We start from the raw sequence: 19,634 nt of genomic DNA, 5'->3' as shown, positions 1-19,634 counted from the left end.
AATTCATAACTAGACAAAATCTCTCTTTAGCACACGCGAACGAACTATAAAAGTAGAGAGTTGAATAAACTAATGACAGCTGTCAACATTATAAATGTATTATTTACGTCAACATGCTATCATTATCACAACAAAGTTAAATAAAATTTATTATTAATGAATAAGTAAATTAACAAGCTTTTAACACAACACAAGCAATTAACAAATAAGAAAAGCTCACGCGCAAACGAACTAGAGAAAAACTTTATTGGTCTGTCATTGTTGGAAAAATCGTTGCTTTATCTGCACCTAAGTATATTTAAGAAAAACAAAAGCGTTGAGAAATGCGTTAATAAAAAGTTTTCGATACCAACTATCCGATTAATGTTTTACAAACGTAAATCGTAACTGCCAATTTGATGTCGACTATCATTCAATCTTTAACCGAGCTTTTCTGTGTGGAGATTTAGAACAGATACGTTAAATCGTGGATATGTTTTTAAATATTCTGTCAACCGCGGCACGTCACATTGCAGAAGGATAAATGATACATACAAGCATCTGCTAAAATGATATGTCACAGAGGGGCGTGGGTGTCCCTAATCTTGCTTGCTGGCTGTGTACTTGCGCGCTCCCAGCTCCGCATAATACGTAAGTACATTTCTGAGCTGTATCGACTTATTTCAATGACAATAGAATGTTTTCTGCTATTTATTTCAGGGATTCCGTAACGAAACTCCTATCAAAACTAAGTATGTTCTTAGTAAGCCTTACAACATTTTCTGTTGTTGTTTATGCAGATGTGTATTCGATAAACGGTTTGATTGTGAAAACTGACGTTTGGTGGTTTATTTTTGAAAAAAAAAAAAGGAATGTCCACGTAGTCAAATTGGAATGTCCATCACTGAACCATTTAGTGCTGGCCGCCGTTGTAACTGCGTTATGTGTTTTTTTTTTTAAACTGCCAAATAAAACATTTGTGAGCGTTCGGGCGGACTAAAAAAAGTAGAAGTTTTAGCTAATCTGGATTTTAGTTACGTTTTTGTTGGACAGTTTTAAAATTCTAGTCATATTCTAGTATTAAAATTAACAATTAAAAACATTACGTTCACGTCTTAAACAATAGATTAATATATTTTTGGATGTTTTTAAACGAAGAATTAATAAGGATCCAATCGATGATCAGTCCTATCTATACGAAATGTGGAGCTGCTTTAATGTGAGAATATCCACTCAGTTTTGATTTCTCTTAATGGGCAGACGATCAGCTCACAAGCCTAATGTGATACTTTTTTACTTTGGTGGTAGGACCTCTTATGAGTCCGCACGGGTAGGTACCACCACCCCGCCTATTTCTACCGTAAAGCAACAATGCGTTTCGGTTTGAAGGATGGGGTAGCCGCTGCAACTATACTGAGACCTGAGAACTATATCTCAAGGTAGGTGGCGCATTTACGTTGTGGATGTCTATGGACTCCAGTGATCAGTTAACACCAGGTGGGCTTTGAGCTCGTCTACCCATCAAATCAATAAAAAATAAAATAAAAATAAATGTGGTTAGTGGAGAGTTACAGAAATTATAATCACCGCGATACTTGAGATCCAACGTCTCAATAAAACGACCACTATTCAAGCCTCACGACTTCAAGCCATTATGACTCGATTGCTTCCAGCCAGAATAGACACAACCCTAGAGCCGTTCTGTGCAGGCTCACAAAATGCCTTAGCGTTACCAATGCGTGTATGTATTGAGATGATAAGTCATGTTAATGCTGATCATAGTATACTTGTACTGTTTATACGTGAAATGTTTACACAACGAATACGCGATCACTCGAACAGATGGCTGATTCGATAGCACATTTTTTTTTTATTGCTTAGATGTGTGGACGAGCTCACAGCCCACCTGGTGTTAAGTGGTTACTGGAGCCCATAGACATCTACAGCGTAAATGCGCCACACACCTTGAGATATAAGTTCTAAGATCTCAGTATAGTTACAACGGCTGCCCCACCCTTCAAACCGAAACGCATTGTTGCTTCACGGCAGAAATAGGCGGGGCGGTGGTACCTACCCGTGCGGACTCGCAAGAGGTCCTACCACCAGTAAAAAAGTAAATAAGCATTTATTAGTTTACTTTAATTGTTATTGAAGTATAATAGGAGGGACAGGAGAGCCGTTTTAGGACGCTTATTTTCTTCGATCCGCTTAATACATACTTACTTTGGTTGGATACATTCGGATACCAATCCGTTTCGGCCATAAAAATATTAATTTAACAAGTGTCAGCCACGCCCACGGTCCTGAACAATTTGTGAACATTCCGCCGTTTCTAACGGCTCAATTATTGTGTTTTGCGACTAGAGACGGAGAATGGGTCACAAAACGGCTGATTGTGCCCCGCCCTCTGCGGCCACATCAATGAATACATTACGAAGATGTACAGACATTTGTAAGAGCAGAGTATAAATTAGTATAGTATTTTCTTCGATTTTCGCGAGTCTTAGAACTATTTTTCTTGTAGTTTGCGTAGTAGTGTATCTAGAGTTTTTATTGTTACTACATATATTATTTCAGACGCTACTAATACTTTGCAGTTTTCATAGTCACGGGCGACTTAGGTGTTTGTTTGACAAACAAACATCCAGATCTCAAGAAACTTATTTTGTAACTATACTGAGACCTTAGAACTGATATCTCAAGGTGGGTGGCGCATTTACGTCGTAGATATCTATGGGCTCCGGTAACCACTTAAAACCAAGAGGGCTGTAAGCTCGTTCACTCATCTAAGCAATAAAAAAAAAAGTGTGTGTGTCCGCTCCGACGCACGACTGGAGTTTACTGGATATAAAAAATTAAACGAAACAATACGAGAAATAGTTCTATATTACGACAACACGATACACTACAGATTATTAACAAATTAACGAGACACAAAACAAACGACTAACAAATATATGAAAATACAATAATGAGAGAAACGCGCGATCAGTACGAGGCTTTGTGGCGGACTGCCGGCGCATGTACTAGCATGTCACACGAAATGCGTTATGCGCATTTCGTGTGACATGCTAGTACGATTTTGGTCCCCATAATTTTCATACCCCGGGCCTATATATGTAAATCGATTCTAAAGGAGTAAACTCCAAAAAGGGTGCGTGTACTTAAGTACGCGCGTAAGAAGTTATACTTTATTGTTATTAATTCTTTTTTGTTTTAAATATTAAATTAAATAATTCATAATAAATATTTAACGTTAAAAAATTAATGCTAATAACACTTTTTTTACGAGTGTACATGCGCGAAAGTTCACCTGCGGCTATATTCAGACTCGCCAAGTTACGTCGGTCGTATTGTAATGAGCGATTTAGTGGGCAACTTCATTTCTGTTAATTTTGTGTCACGGTGCGCGCGCATCGTAAAATTTCACTCTCATCAATTTCTCATAACGAGCCTAAAGAAGTATAACTTCAAAAATAAATAAATAAAATTGGGTAGGTAAGGCCCTGCCCCTGACATGGCTGAAGTCCATGGGCGACGGTAATCACTCACCATAAGAGGGGTCGTATGCACTCGTCTTCCTACAAGCGCAATAAACAAAAAAAAATCGTTCTGCGTAGAATGAAACGTAAATGTCTATAACTACTGTTTATAGAAAAGTATATGATAGCATAGCAAAATATTAAAATGTCAAACTGTAAAGTCAGAAATTCTATCATACCAATAAAAAATTGTGGCTAAAAGTGATTTCTATTAGACCACCTAGTTGAACTTATAAGAGAGTGCTAATATAAACTTTATTGATCTTGATTTTAGCATGAAAATAACAATGAATTAATAGGTATTTATTTCATTTTAAAGTAAAGACAATGAGTTTACATTTTAAAAATGGAATCTCACATCTTCGAAGGTCGATGACCAATCGAAATTGATTTCTGAAAATAAATCAATTGATAAACGTATTGTTATTCCAGATCTTTCTATAATATAATTCAATTTGTACGCCAACCGACTCGTGTGTCTATTTTCATACAGAAACGGACTTAGAAGACGCTCAGCGTGATTGATATTTATATTTTCTTTTAGACTCATAATAATGTAACGAATAATTTTAGTATTATTTGAACTATGAAACGCCCACTAATAATATCAATTGTGGATTTAAGCTCGGACGAAATCAAGAATACACTTTTTTTAGAACATATCGATATAAAAAGAATTTATTTAGTAAATCTAGTTTTGGTACAAAATGTATTTTCTTCTTATGCCATATTATACTTCGTAATGTATTTAAAATGTCTGAATGTAAAAATAGATATGGATAGATCAGATCAGCGCCCAGAAGTACTATGTTTTTATTGGATTCCATACAAATCACGATGTGAACCCCCAGCCGCTTTAAGACACGACCACAAGGTACAATTTTACAGTATGGCATAATAGGTATCCTGCCCACAGCAGAAGTAGGTAGGATAATGCAATACGTTCTAGCAGTGTCAAGCGTACTGGATCCATACTGTATTTTACCGAGACAGTTAACCTGGCCAGTGTAGTTTCCGTCGTAGGATGTTTCTTGTTTCGTTTTAATATCCATACTTTACTAGTTCCCAGAGAATGGTCTAATAATATAGGTCGACTTCAATATTCGATCGTAAAACCAGTTTACGAAATGGAGCAACTAACTGCGTTTTGTTTGTGTTATGATGAGTCAAAATTTATTTTTAATATTTCGACTAAATGAAAAGGTGTTTTGTAATTTGATGCGAGTGCTTCAACGCATTTAGGTAATCCATTAAATTCTAGAGACCGATGTGATCGATAATCTAATAGACAACGAACGAAAAATTAAAAAAAAAAAAAAAAAAGTGTGTGTGTCCGCTCCGACGCACGACTGGAGTTTACTGGATATAAAAAATTAAACGAAACAATACGAGAAATAGTTCTATATTACGACAACACGATACACTACAGATTATTAACAAATTAACGAGACACAAAACAAACGACTAACAAATATATGAAAATACAATAATGAGAGAAACGCGCGATCAGTACGAGGCTTTGTGGCGGACTGCCGGCGCATGTACTAGCATGTCACACGAAATGCGCATAACGCATTTCGTGTGACATGCTAGTACGATTTTGGTCCCCATAATTTTCATACCCCGGGCCTATATATGTAAATCGATTCTAAAGGAGTAAACTCCAAAAACATTTTAATCAATTGTAATCCTATAATTTAGAGTAAAGAGAATCATCCAGATGATTTGAAAATGAATAAATAAAATCCACGAACTCCATTTAGACTGCATCATCGAAAGTTTACTAAGAACGTTACAATTGATTTGCAAGAAGACAGTTTCTGTTCAAAAATATTGAAACTAATTAGAATTTGCAGTGCACATTCATTACGAAATTAGATGGATGTTTATTCCCTAGCGAAACGGGTCCTTGGATTGGCGATCACTTGCATAAGGTTCCGAGTCTTGTGACTGACCTTTCCTTTATTTACGGAGCGCATATTGAGCTATGATAATATAGCGTTTACCTTACTTGTAGGTAATGCAGGTAAGACGCCTATTGTATGTAGAGTATTTTAGCTCAGTTTCCGGGAAAGTGTGTAGAATAATCGAAGTGCCAAATCTTCAAAGCATAATGGATAGCTGCGAAGCGAAATCAAAAAAGTCATGTAGTAAAAACATACCCATCAAAATGTTAATGTCATATTGTAAACCTCTATGGGTAGACTCCACTAATACCAATTTTTACTGCAAAGCGAGGATGCATTGAATCACGATGTGAAGGGTGGGACTGGCGTTATATTTCGACATCATGTTCTGATGTTTATGGATACCGTTGATCACTTCATACTAGGTGAGCCATGTCCTCGACTGTATATAAGCCAATAAAAGAAGTTTCATTTTAGTTTTGAGCATATTATATTATAATAGTATTATATTATACTAGCCGTACTCGCCCCCTTCGCTGGGCCTTTAAAATTTACATTATTATTTATTGTCATTATTATTAGGGAGTCCAACACTCATATAAATATTAGCTTATCCATTAAGTACATGTATTTTCTACATGGATATCAAGGTTCAAGTTAATCGGATGCATAGTTCAGTAGTTATAACAGAACATCCGTAAAAACCACTGTAGATTTATATATTAGTATAGATCATTTATAGTATTTCCGGTTTTCAATGTCAGTATAATTGTCAGATTGAGCGGTAAAAGTAGTTGTCAATTGTGAGGTTAAAATAAATCCACGCAAGGATACATATTATCATCTTCCCGTGTGCTTCGGTTTGTGGGCGATATGTCGATATAAAAATTCAATTTTGCATCCATATTTTGGTTCCGTAACATCAAGGAGATTCAACAAATATGCTACATAAATGCTTTTGTTGTATTTAGACTTTGATTAAATTAATAAAATATCTCTTTGGAACCCATTCCAGAAATGTTAATCCGTGTTGAAATGAAATTCACAGTGCGATATGATTAAACACGCCTTCAAACCCGAACACTTAATACAGTAGCCGAATCGATAATAAACCCTCTATGTAGTAAAATGTGCTTAGATAGCCTTATGTAAATGATCATTAAAATCAATTAGAGGTCTTTAGAATGTGCTCTGTGAATGTGTGAATTCTTGAGTCATGTTCGATAGGGGAGATTTACACAAAAAAAAAAAAAATTTCGTTTTTCTAATTTAAACCGGAATGTATAATAGGTTAAATATTCGTTTTTTTAGTAATATTGTGGATATACGTTGGTCTATTCCACTACGGCATACATTCTTAATTTAATCAAATAACAAAGTTAACAAAAAAATATAGTTCAGTGGCTTCTTTTTTTGCATAAAAATGGCAATAATATCGTGCGTAAAGTTGCATAATATTGCAAAATAAAGCAAATAGCAAAGTAAAATTACTTGAAAAATTATAAAAAAAAACTTTTTCAAGATAGCTTGAATTAAGTATTAATGATTGTCTTATTGTAGAACTGATATATGAAAAAAAAAAATGTATGTAATAAGGTGTCATTTTCGATTATACGAGTATTAACGATATAACGCATTGACAAACAGAAAAAACGATGTAGAGCATAAAATTAATTTTATTCAGTGACTAGACTGGTATCTTTATAGCTTTTAACCGATGATAACGACATTAGCGAATGGAGCATTTAATCCGATTACTCGTAAAAACATTTTGTACATAATGTGATTTATTTAAAAATAAAATAAACTTTAAACCTTCTGCGAACGTTACTTCCTGGGGATGTAATGAAAACAGAATCTGTTTATGTTTTTAATTTCTCCACGCTGAGAATCTAACTGAATCATATGTAGTTTTTATTTAAGAACAGCGAGTTGTGTGGTTTTTTTTTTGTATTCGTTGCAGTTTGAGTATTTGAATAAATATATAAATTATAATAAGTACGTGGTTGACTATTACAGATACTAATTATTTTTATTGCTTAGGTGGGTGGACCAGCCTACCTGGTGTTAATTGGTTACTGGAGCTCATAGACATCTGCTACGTAAATGCGCCACCTACCTTGAGATATAAGTTCTAAGGTATAGTTACAACGGCTGCCCTACCCTTCAAACCGAAACGCATTACTGCTTCACGGCAGAAACAGGCAGGGCGGTAGTACCTACCCGTACGTACTCACAAGAGGCCCTACCACCAGTAATTACGCAAATTATAATTTTGCGCGTTTGATTTTTATTACACGATGTTATTCCTTCACCGTGGAAGTCAATCGTGAACATTTGTTAAGTACGTATTTCATTAGAAAAATTGGTATCCGCCTGCGGAATTCGAACACCGGTGCATCGCTAGATACGATTCTATTATATATATATATATATATTATATATAGATATATTCTTATCCTTTGGGCCACGACGACTTCAAATCGCTATTAATCGTTCAGCTTATTTTGTGAAGGTTCAGCAGATTCGCGCTCTATTTACTTGTAAGCGATAAATATAGACATTGAAACGTGAATTTCGTTGCTGATCTACAACTTTCCAATCAAGCGGTTGAAGCTTCAACTGTACGGCAATATCTTCATACTTACTCGTGCAGGCTTCCTTTGCACCACTTATAAATGAACGTATTTTATGAAGTTTCGAAACCAGTAATGTAATGTAAACTAGTAATGTAATGTAAATTAATTTCGTGAAAAGATTTCGATCAAATCATTTTCTGTGACTATACAAAAGTAGTGGATTTTTCGTTGGCTTTTTTGTTGACAGTCTTATTCGAAAGGCGATTGCATGCAGCAGAGATGCGAATATTGCGATGGATGTGTGGAGTAACGAGAATGGATAGAATACGGAATGAATATGTTAAAGGAAGTCTGAAAGTGGCACCTGTGACAGAGAAGCTGAGGAGTGCGCGTTTGGGATGGTATGGACATGTGATGAGACGAAATGAAAATGAGGTTGGTAAGAGAGTGTTAACTATGAATGTGGAAGGATATAGAGGAAGAGGTAGAGCTAAGAAGAAATTGATGGATTGTGTGAAAGAGGATATGGGTAAGAGGGGAGTGAGCGAAGAAATTGTATATGATAGAAGAGTATGGAAGGAGAAAACATGTTGCGCCGACCCCAGGTGACTGGGAGAAGGGCAGAATAATGATGATGATGAGTCTTATTCGAGTAAAAATCGAAACCTCACATTCGTAACACTCCGTATACAGCCGTTCTTTAAAGATAATCAAAACGAAATTTTTCAGTACCACAAAAGCTCTATTTATAAATGTATCAATAGATTATATTCGTTGATCATTTACTTGGGTATAAATTGAATCAACTATAATAATTCACTGCACATCCCATTACGTTAATTCACCGATAAATTTGAAATTTCCAGTCTTTTCGTAAACCAATCAAAATTAACGCTGTATTATTCAAAAATACAATATTAATTATGATTGATTGTGTTACAAGTTATATAAAAAAAAAAACTGATGGATTATTAAATGAAATTAATTAATACGCTGTAATGAAAATTAAATTATGATTTACAATCAATACAAGATGATTGAATGGAAATCGTATTTAAATTAGTTTTGTTTCCGTTATTGGAATAATATTAATACTTTATCTTGCCAAATTGCAGTGTCTTTGGTTTTATAATAGTTCAAATGATCTAAATGTAGAGAGAATGGCTTTGCTGGCGATAAGCTCATTACAGTTTCATATAGGTACTTATATACTTGAACGCCTTCGGTACAAACATCGAGTGAGAAATATCAATGCATTCAAATCACGACAGTCCGCTGTGATTAGTTTACATGATTAGATTTTTATTTTTAAATTGGATTAATACCACGGACAATGTACCTTTCGGTCGTTTTAATGTTGAATCAATCATTCCGTACACTTGAAGTATACGATCCGGAATCAGTGATGTTTACTCTCCACCTTCAATAATTCAACCTTTATTTTTATTACATCTATGTGTATATTGTATTATTGATGAAGTCAAGCGGCGTATGGCTGTTTCGAGGTCAGCCATGGACAGGCTGAAGAAAATATGGCGGAATCGAAATATCACTAAAGCCACTAAAATCAGACTTGTAAGAGCACTGGTCTTCCCCATTTTTCTTTATGCTGCTGAGACCTGGACATTGAGAGAAAGTGAGAAAAAGAGGATAGATGCTCTCGAAATGTGGTGCTGGAGAAGAATGCTGCAAATATCGTGGACAGAGTTCAGAACGAATCAGTCAATTCTACAGGAACTCGGCATCAAGCAGCGACTATCCTCCATCGTTCAGGGTCGCATTCTCACTTTCTTCGGGCATGTGTCGCGGCGAGGTGACGACTCAGTTGAGCGCCTTGTGGTGCAGGGCATGATAGAGGGTACAAGACCGCGCGGCAGATCACCGTTACGATGGACCGACCAAATAAAGGCAGCTCTAAACGGTCCCGTTAACGAGTGCACAAGAAGGGCCGCGGTACGCGAGGAATGGCGACGTCTGGTGAAGCGCACCACCAACCGAAGTGATGACCACGACCACTCTGCCAAGAGTGCATACGACTGAGAAGAAGAAGAAGTGTATATTGTGGATATTTATATAAACATATTTGTTCTAAAAGCATTAAAAAGATACAGCTACCCAGAAATTTAATACATAAGGGTTTCTTTTTAGATATATAAAAAAACATTGTAACCTCTTTACGATTCAACTCTGTCCTGAAAGACACACGGCTTGCCGAAGCATTTTGATTTATTATAGATTATCGTTCACATGTCTGACATATGGCATGGTATGTTCGTATTGTTTTTATTAAAAAATCGCCATATACATTCGTGGTCACACGGGAATGCGATCTTAGTTACAATTGACATTCCTTTGTAATGCTGTCATTTTAATTAATTTCCTACTTTTAATCGAATTATGATCAATGAGGAAAAATGCGATATCTACCAGCAATGAAATTGTTTTTGGAGAAAAAGGACTACAGATGAATTGTTTTTAAAAAAATCTGACGGTATCTGTGATTTTTAATGTTTGAAGTTATTGCACCTATAAAGGGACGATTTGTTACCAAGATTGTTGTTAGCTGATGTTAGCTGTCGAGCGCATGGTGAGTTTCTTTGACAGCGTAACACAAACTTCAACGAGAGTTGGACCAAATTCTAATTGCAAACAGGTCAACGTTCAGGAATAGATCATTGAGACATCGATCACCGATCACTTGATGTATTTCAAAACGCAAATAGATTTATTGTTTTAAATTTGTTACAACATCTGCTCGTGATTAGACTTACTAAATTATATTTTGTATATTATAATATAATAAATATTATAATAAATGATATGTTATAATTATATTTATAGATTTACTAAATTATATTTACATTTCGGTTTATTTCAGTTGATTATAAATTATTTATGCAACAAAATGAATAATCGAATCTCGTAAATTACACGCGAACCCATAAAGGGTTTTTTTAATATAATTTGATGTAATTAAATAGTAATTTTTATTTAATGCTACATTCATTAAAATAGACAATATTTTCCGTTTTTTTTTTATTTAAGTGATATTAGTAACGTCGAACGTAACGCAAAATTTTCAAAAAATTTATATTTGCTAATCTTCGCTTTAATGTTCAAAATTAATATAAGTGCGTTGTAAATATGACTTTTCAAAAAAAACCTTCCAAGTATCAAACAGGGGTGCCCCACAAAGGCCTCATGAATATTGAATAGGCCGTGGCCAAAAGATCAATTGCTCGTGACCGAGACTCAAGAACACTTATAAACGCTCAACCCGATTCTTTTGTAATTAAACGATTAATATACTTTTACGAAATAAATCACTCTTTAGTTCATTATATATAGTTTTTTCGACGGTGATTTGATTGTGTTCTTGTTGCTATATAATTATGACTAGTGGTCACCCGACGATCGAAACTCGACCGTAACCACTGAAACTAAGAATTCTATTCATTTGATGTTGAAGCTTATATCACATATTATTTTATTACATCTAGTCGATTAACTAATTTGGAATAAAGGAAAGGACGCCTTCCTTATGTAGATGATAGGGAGGTGTCATTTGCGCAGTGATTTTTTATACTAAACAATTATAGTCTAGAAGGAGACTATAAAAACAACAAAAATACACGCACACAAATCGGTCCAATTCTGTTTTCATTCAACGCTTGTGTGCTTTTATTACAAACATACTAATATTTTTGTGGCCTATAGCAATAATCATAGCCATGACCCACAAGGAGAACTTGGTTGGTTCTAAATATATATTTACCAAGAGTCCATAATTTCACTGATGGGGATCTATATCACCTATCAGGGAGATTTTTATCCCACTTCAGTTTTACTCCTATAACAATTTCATACAGCCGGCCGAAAGAATAACCATACATTGAATCTACTGCGCTATTGAACAAAAGACGACAGCGGTGGTCCCAACAACTTCCCTGTCTCATCTCTAATTGAACTCCCAAAATTGTTGTTCATTTTTAAACTTCTATTTTATCAACGAATAGCTTGCTTAAAGATTAAAAGTCATGCAGCCAGAACGTTTACAATTCCACGATTGTGTCCAACAAAACGAAAAAAAAAACCTCAGAGACTCTAAACATCGTTACAGGTTAATGACCGCGTTCCTAAATTCGCTGCAGTGAAGTTGAAACAGAAATATCAAATTGTAAAATATAACAAACAATGAAGTACGTATTTAATATCAGAAAATGTTAGTAGTCAATTTATCTCTTAATAATGGACGTATAAAAGCCGATTTAAAATTATCGATGTATGTTAAAAAAACCTACTTTATTTGTCTTACAATGTGCGTATAATGTATTGATAAAAATTATAAGTTGTGTCAGCTTAGAATAAACCTCTGAGAGAGTTGAAGTCTGTTCTAGACTCAATTACACACAACCATTGAATATTTTCATCAACAAAATTTAGCCAACAGCATTTCAGGTATCGTATTTTTTTGTTGCTTTACTTATTCGATTAGCGGAGCGTTTTTTAAAAGCAGACATAGACTTGAGAGACGTAAATAAAATTAAGCTGTGGTGCAAAGTCAGACGCGTTTTGATTTAAACATGCAAAGACATCTCGCTTGGGTCTCACTCAATAAGCCTGTTACATATTTGTAAATCATTACCGGACCGGCATCAACAATAGTGCGTTATGAAATATGCAAAATACAACCCACGTAATCCTTTTTTAAATATTAATTACTTAGGGACATGTTGTGATTTCGGCCTAATATCTTTGTAGATACATTCCGCATTGTTCTCTTCCACTAGGCCCACATCTCTTTAAGTTATTTTGAAGCTGTATGCTTATGGTCTGCATTTTATTGTGTACTATAAAAAGCATGATCTGCTTTTTCATAGGGCTCGGAAACATAAACGAGGTATTTTGTATAAAATATCTTAATAATATTAATTAGTTACATTTAGCGTTTCGATATCTGTCCTAATAGAACCAACGTTATGACTATTTGACTCGATTTTTTGGAACGAAGTTCCTTATGGGATGATGCGGAGGGGTACCCTAACCGAGAAAAAACATCCGTAACGTAAGATTTTTATTAGTAATGCACACAGTGCACGACTTAACTTTGTAATAACGTACAAAAAATAATATATTTTTTTATCATTCATTGACCACGATCTCAGAGCGTTCGTTTGCGCAATACACTAACTCTTATGCAAACGATCGTGAATGAAGTGTACCACAATAAGTTCGCACGTTACCGAATGACCGTGGGTTGTTGCGAAACCTCCAGTTTTATTTTCTTTATACCTCGAATAAAACTTAAATTCAATATTTTTATATTAAGGAACTTCGTTCCTATCCGGTGTCCCACGACACCACACATCTATTTTGTACGTATATTTGTATATATCTTTCGGTCATGATGGATCATTATCCGCTTCATGTATCAATACCAAGAAAAATATCAGCGATGGCATCACTGTTTCGTTCGTCGAATTTATTAGAACATGACAATTGTTAATAAATATTTGCTATTGAAACCTCAAGAAAGCGGTAGCGGTAGGCAGCGGCTTGGCTCTGCCCCTGGCATTGCTGAAGTCCATGGGCGACGGGAACCACTCACCATCAGATGGGCCGTATGCTCGTCTGCCTACAAGGGCAATAAAAAAAAAACAGTCTGAAAGTAATGCAATTGAGAATTCGGAACAGTAGGCAGGTAAAGTAATCTGTAGTGTCCCTAGACTACTGCCCGTGTAATACGGACAGTTGAGATGTAATAAACAAGTCTGAAAAAAAGTAATAATCAGTACTTCATTCTAAAAATGTATTGTTTAGTTATAGTTAATATGTTTGATAAAAAAAAGCTTTGTCATTCGAATATTATCATGCTAATTTTATCATGGTTAATGTCTTGAAGCAGTGTCGTTTAACCAAAATTAGACCGTATAAAATGCACTTACATTTACATAATAATGTGGCCATTAGCTGTCGTCATATTCGAGATGTCGCGCTCAGAATACCGCGAATATTTTTCGAATCTATCTTAATGATTTGCTGCGTAAAATCGGAACACAAATGCATTACGGATACAATTTAACAAATTCTCTTAAAATACGGATTTTCCTTGATAAGGTGATTTTAATTCAATGATTTGATATATATATATATAATTTTTGATTTAGTAATCTATATAAGTATGTATATAGGTATATAATTTCGTTTTGATGATGTATTACTTTAGCTGCTCTATTTACACCTTTTACTCTTTGTTCTCGTATCTTAAAGGAGGCATTGTATAGTGTCTATGGACTCCATTATCAGATTTATATCAAGTGGGCGGTAAAATCGTACGGTAAAATAAGGTAATAAAAAAAACACTAACAGACTTATAGGTTCACATAAAAAAGGCACAAAAAAAAAAAAACGTTGCAAATTGAAGGGAAATTTGTGATTTCTATGAGTTCAAATAACTATTTTACAATGGCTTACAGGCTTGTGTAGTGTTAAATGGCTACCGGTACCTAATAATTTCGTATCACTTCCCGAACTGAGACCACTTTTTTAAGTTCTCCCGAGAAATAGGAAGAGCGGTCTAATCTACATACATGTGGTCTCAGTAAACACCGATTCTCTTGTACCCTTTTCGCTGTACCGGCTTCACCTTGACTGGTAGGCAAGCTCACGGGCTTAGCTTGAAATAGTTTCTTAACATCTCCCTGGGCAAGAGCATCGCTGAATCTACCACTGGAATTGAATCGCAGCATAGTGAGAACATTCGGCGCGAAACTCAATGGGTTTTGTGTGTTGGTTTAGTTGAAATCTTAGCGTTCCGACAACGGCTATCCTGGGATTGTTTTACCATAATTTGCCACAGGATTATATCGTAGCAGAACTGTTACTGAAGACACGTCAGGAAGTCTTTAGTAAATATAAATATTAGCATATCTTTCTAAGCGGCTGAAATTCTAACTAAATTATTCAATAAATAAAAATACCGAATCTCTTTGTAAATCCCTTGTATCATTGTCAAAAATTGTTCCACAGTAGGTAATGTTGCAGGAAATATGTAAACCGCGGCATAAATCAAAACGGCTTGAACGTGTGTAACGTGACGTTACAAACGTTAAACGATTGCAGAATATAAAACAGACACCTGTATAAATATAAAGCAAGGATTATAGGCCTAAGTATCAATCATTGGGTTTTGTAGAGTATTAAACGCACCTTGAGACAAGATCGGAGACACATTAAAATAACGCAAATCCAATCCACAAAACAGGATTGCTTCTCCGTAAAACGAAACGGAATTGTTGTAAAAACCCGCGCAGTCACACCCCTACCAACTTCTATCTGCATACTAGCCTCTTAAATATTTCTAAGTAATAAGTATATTGGCAAAAAGTAATTCCGTAATAAGGGCAACCCTGTACCAGGGGCAGCCTTCTTAATTTATTTACCTATTCCACTTTGTCTGGTACTTATTAAGTTGATCACTGTGATGCACGAATTTACTAATAACTTCTATTGGAAACCCGAGAACGATAAGCCCGATTTTGTGGGGTCGAAATGCGACAACGATTTAAAAAAAAAGCTTATTAAAGCGATAATCATATGAATATTATTTACCGTGTTCATCTTATGGTTGTATTTTATGTCCGCTTCGACTTTAAAAGCGATTTGTTTATACTCTGTGTAAAATACGCCACAAACCACAGAATATTAGAACTGACATAAAATCGTATTGGTAGAATAATGAATTTAAGGTTTTTGATTCATGATCCTTATACATTTGTTCTATCGACTTGTATATTTTAGAACGTAGTGAAATATTGAATTTCTTTTCACTAGCTTATAATTGTTGTATCATCATAATATTTCGCATTAACATTTCTGATTCCGTAAATTTTTCTTTTCTATAGAATTTTCATTAAATTTAATAATATATTTTTGAAACTTTGCGAGTAATAGAAACACTTTCATAGCTGAATCTAGCTCTTATTTCACAAATATGAAATTGCTGTAAGATCCACGATTATAAGAAATAAATAGTGGCTCTTTTGTGTGTGTACTTATAAACTTCACTTAAAGTAATTTTGATTTAGGGATAAACCTACAAAGGAAAGTCTTTTCAAATGTTTACACGTGTGACAAACCTAGATACGACATAAATAAAACTTTCAATAACTAGCCATATCAAAAATTGACATTATATTCTTGCTAAGCTTTCGTGTTTTTACAAACGCTTGTATGACCTTGACGGCAGCTTTGTAGTATTTGTTAGGACAACGCGACGTGCCTAACAACGGACCTTCGATTTATTTACAAAATACATATATAACTCTTAGATATTTCATAATCTTACCTGGCGGTAGCTGAATGATCCCAAATGTTTATTTTTTGTGACCGCTTAGAATATCCACTAGTGCAAAATCGTAATATCTTCTTAATAAATACACTGTGAATAATCCTGACAAATATCAGAGATCAGAAAACGCACTGTCAAAGTTCCCATAGAATATCACGCATCTGAACGCTGCTGCAATTAAATTCGTCACTGTGTAAGAAAGAAATAGAAAGAAAAAAGAAAGATGTAAAATTTATTGTGAGCTCATAAAAAGAGTCAAAAAGAACATGATATCAAAGGACACCCATATTGGACAAAGTTATGCTCAACCAACTATAAGGACCACCAAAACCCGTTGTCCAGTATACTCTTGCAGCCAAATCTGATTAGAAGACTCAAGAGAGCCGATGTGCAAACCTACTAAAGGAAGACGAAGCAGTGGCTCGTTCTCGCCAACCCTGAACTTCAGGAAACTCACTCATTAATAGTTTTAAAGACTGATCAAATATCAAAAGGTATAAAAAAGGGAGGGAATTACTTCTTGTCAAGCCTCTCTCCGCCAAACAGAGTAGTCATAGCAAGAAATCGGCATAAGCCATAGCAAGTACCCTTTCCGATTTCTCTCTCAAAGATGAATGATACTAGAGTCGAGGAAGGAAAAGGCTGTTTAATTTGGATTCGATACACCCAATGTCACGGATCTAACGATTCAATACAAAGCGGAGGAAAATTTTACTGAACTTATCGTTTGTAACATGTTTACAAATATGGACGATCAAGCTACTTACCGAAAGTCGTCGCGTCCCTGAAACAACGGAGCGGTGGAAAGCTTTTAATGAAATATTATTACCTTCATGAACGCCGACAAAACCTAATTTGCGGGAAAGTACTGGCGGAGAGCGAAACTTCAGGACCAAAAATACACGTTCCCGCCGTTTTGAGGTCGAACACTATAAAATGGGAACGAAAAGAGCTTCGTCAACTTCATCATAATGTTTAAGTCGACAATATTTGATGTATATATTTCTTAGTGTCTGTCTCAACAAATGTTCTCTGTAAGTACTAAATAGTACCACCATATCAAAACTGAAGGCTTATACAAATTCAAGCCTAGCCTTGCGGTCCTACGACCTAAATTGTTGCCCCTTTACATCACAATCGTAAAATACAAATATTATCTCATGTCCTCGACTACGAGTTACGTAGGTAACGTAGGTAACGAATTTACTGTGACTGAAGTATTCGTGGATTCTATGAAAATCCTATAGTACCTATCTAAAATTATTCACCTTCGGGTAGTTTTCCTGGCATATTGGTAATATCTGTTTTTTTTTTGTATTAAGTGGATGAGTCCATAAATACCTGAATGTGAATATTGACGCCCGAAAAAATGAGTCTATGTTTCAACAATTATACAGATTAAAAAACGCATGACTACTTTGCGGCAGATATAGGCAGAGTAATTTTAACTATGGATTACGTCCTGCCGCCTGTGTATAATGTTATAATGTTATAAGTAAAATTAACTATCGCAGTTTGGAATTTTATTACACAACACTAGACCTTTATCGTGGAAGCAATTAAGTATATTTTATATTTCATTAGAAAAAATAGTAAGTTTCTGCGGGACTTGGACACAGACAGAGTCTCTGGATAAGAGTACACAGTGCGTATTATCCTTTAGGCCACAGTCTTCAAAATTATAAATTATAAAAGATATAATAATACATTATTATGACATATCGTCGTTGCAAATTTAAAATCTCTTATGTGACATTTTGGGCCAAAATGATGTTTTCATATTATTATGAAAGTTATTTTGAATACCTACATATACTCAGCAATAACTTCCATGTGCATATCTCTCAATACTTCACTTTATTACGCGTCAATTTAAAAAAAAATCCTAACTGTCGGTTTGCTTTATATTGTTTGTAACTCAAAGTATGCTATGTGCTAAAAGCAACGACGATATGACAACAGAGCGAGTGTAAGGTTTATTGTTAAGATCGACATCGATGTTTCAAACTATTTTGTTAACGCTATATACCTAAATGTCTTCGACCATTTTCCGGATATGACTTCATTAAATAATTGCTTAGAGTTTTTATTGTAGAAGTCAAGATTCCAAAAAAAGAGAAAATAATACACGAATCCTTATAAAATCTATTCATGCAAAGAGTATCTAGATGCTTTATGGTGAACCAACAGTATTTAGCGATGTATCATTAATATGATATCTATTACAGCAAGTAATGTCTAGGATTCACTAGTTTAAATAGTATTAGCACGATTGAACTTATCGTATACAACAGAATATCTAGGGACTATTTTTCATTATCTATATCATTTTGTGTGAACCCCAAGTTTGCTATAAATGCTCTTTTTTAATATTAACCCATGTTTTTGTAATTGAAGGTAGCATCTACTAAACAATATGACGTGACGGTTCTACAGGTTTCAAAGATTAATTCAACAGACGGGCTATAAGCTCGTACAGTCGTCAACGAAAGAAAAAAAAGCAATACTTACGGAAATAAAAATCTCAAAAATGTAATTCTTTAAATCTCAACCGTGAGAGAGTTCCAAAAATATTCACGTTTTGCCGATATATAAGCCGGGGAAGTTTAGCGGGACCCGAAGTGTAAACTTTACACGCAGCTATTTAACATTACACGGATAAGTACATCACGTTTTAGGCGGCAGTACCGGAATATTAAAAACGCCTAGGTGTTGTGAAAATGTTTATTTTTTTGGCTTTTTTTTTTCATAGAGCGCGGAGAGATTTTGGTGTTATTTCTTTATTGTCGGTTTATGTTTAAATCGGCGCGACACGTGTTCAGTTTCGGGTAACGATCTCATGAATGTCCTGATTTGCCTTTACTTTTTATTGTTTGTTTTATTTTATTTATTCAAATTTCATTTGTGGTTTACTTTAGAAAAGTAGAGCGAAAAGATTGAACTTATTACGCTCTGAATATAAGTTATTGCGAAGATTAATTGGTTAATATTTATTTGACAGTTTCTCAAAATGAGAATTAACAAATATTTTTTTTTAATAACAATTCGGCATAAAAGAGTTTCGTTATCATAGAATCTTAAAATATGAATGTTCGAGAAACGACGTACGAAATTTAAAAAAAGGAGTGCCCTCTCTTGGTTTAAATCGGAAAACGAGTTGCGACGCTTTGCTTCTAATTGTTCGAAACTTCAAATAAAATTGCTTTTCATTTTAGTATAAATATTGTCTACTTTTGCAGTTTGATTCTAAGGCGACGAAGGCTTTTAAGTTTAGTGT

The 19,634-nt window shown here is 34.8% G+C and overlaps 1 protein-coding gene across 11 annotated transcripts in view; it reads left to right on the top strand.

The window, feature by feature from the left end:
* The window catches only part of LOC114252791 (basement membrane-specific heparan sulfate proteoglycan core protein), a 203,121-nt gene that overhangs the window by 118,931 nt on the left and 64,556 nt on the right, over positions 1 to 19,634 (top strand). Inside the window, exon 2 of one of the 11 annotated variants that reach the window (XM_089731430.1) lies at positions 516 to 630. The exons of the other annotated variants lie outside the window; for them this stretch is intronic. Within the exon in view, the coding sequence (XP_089587556.1) occupies positions 549 to 630 (82 nt within the window). The 5' untranslated portion in view covers positions 516 to 548. The remainder of the gene's footprint in view (positions 1 to 515; positions 631 to 19,634) is intronic. 11 annotated transcript variants of the gene reach the window in all.

The sequence above is a fragment of the Bombyx mandarina genome, chromosome 01, assembly GCF_030267445.1.
Source record: "Bombyx mandarina strain Sakado chromosome 01, ASM3026744v2".
Lineage (NCBI taxonomy): Eukaryota > Metazoa > Arthropoda > Insecta > Lepidoptera > Bombycidae > Bombyx > Bombyx mandarina.
Note: the sequence above shows the minus strand (reverse complement) of the source record. Positions and strands in the feature narration are given on the sequence as shown.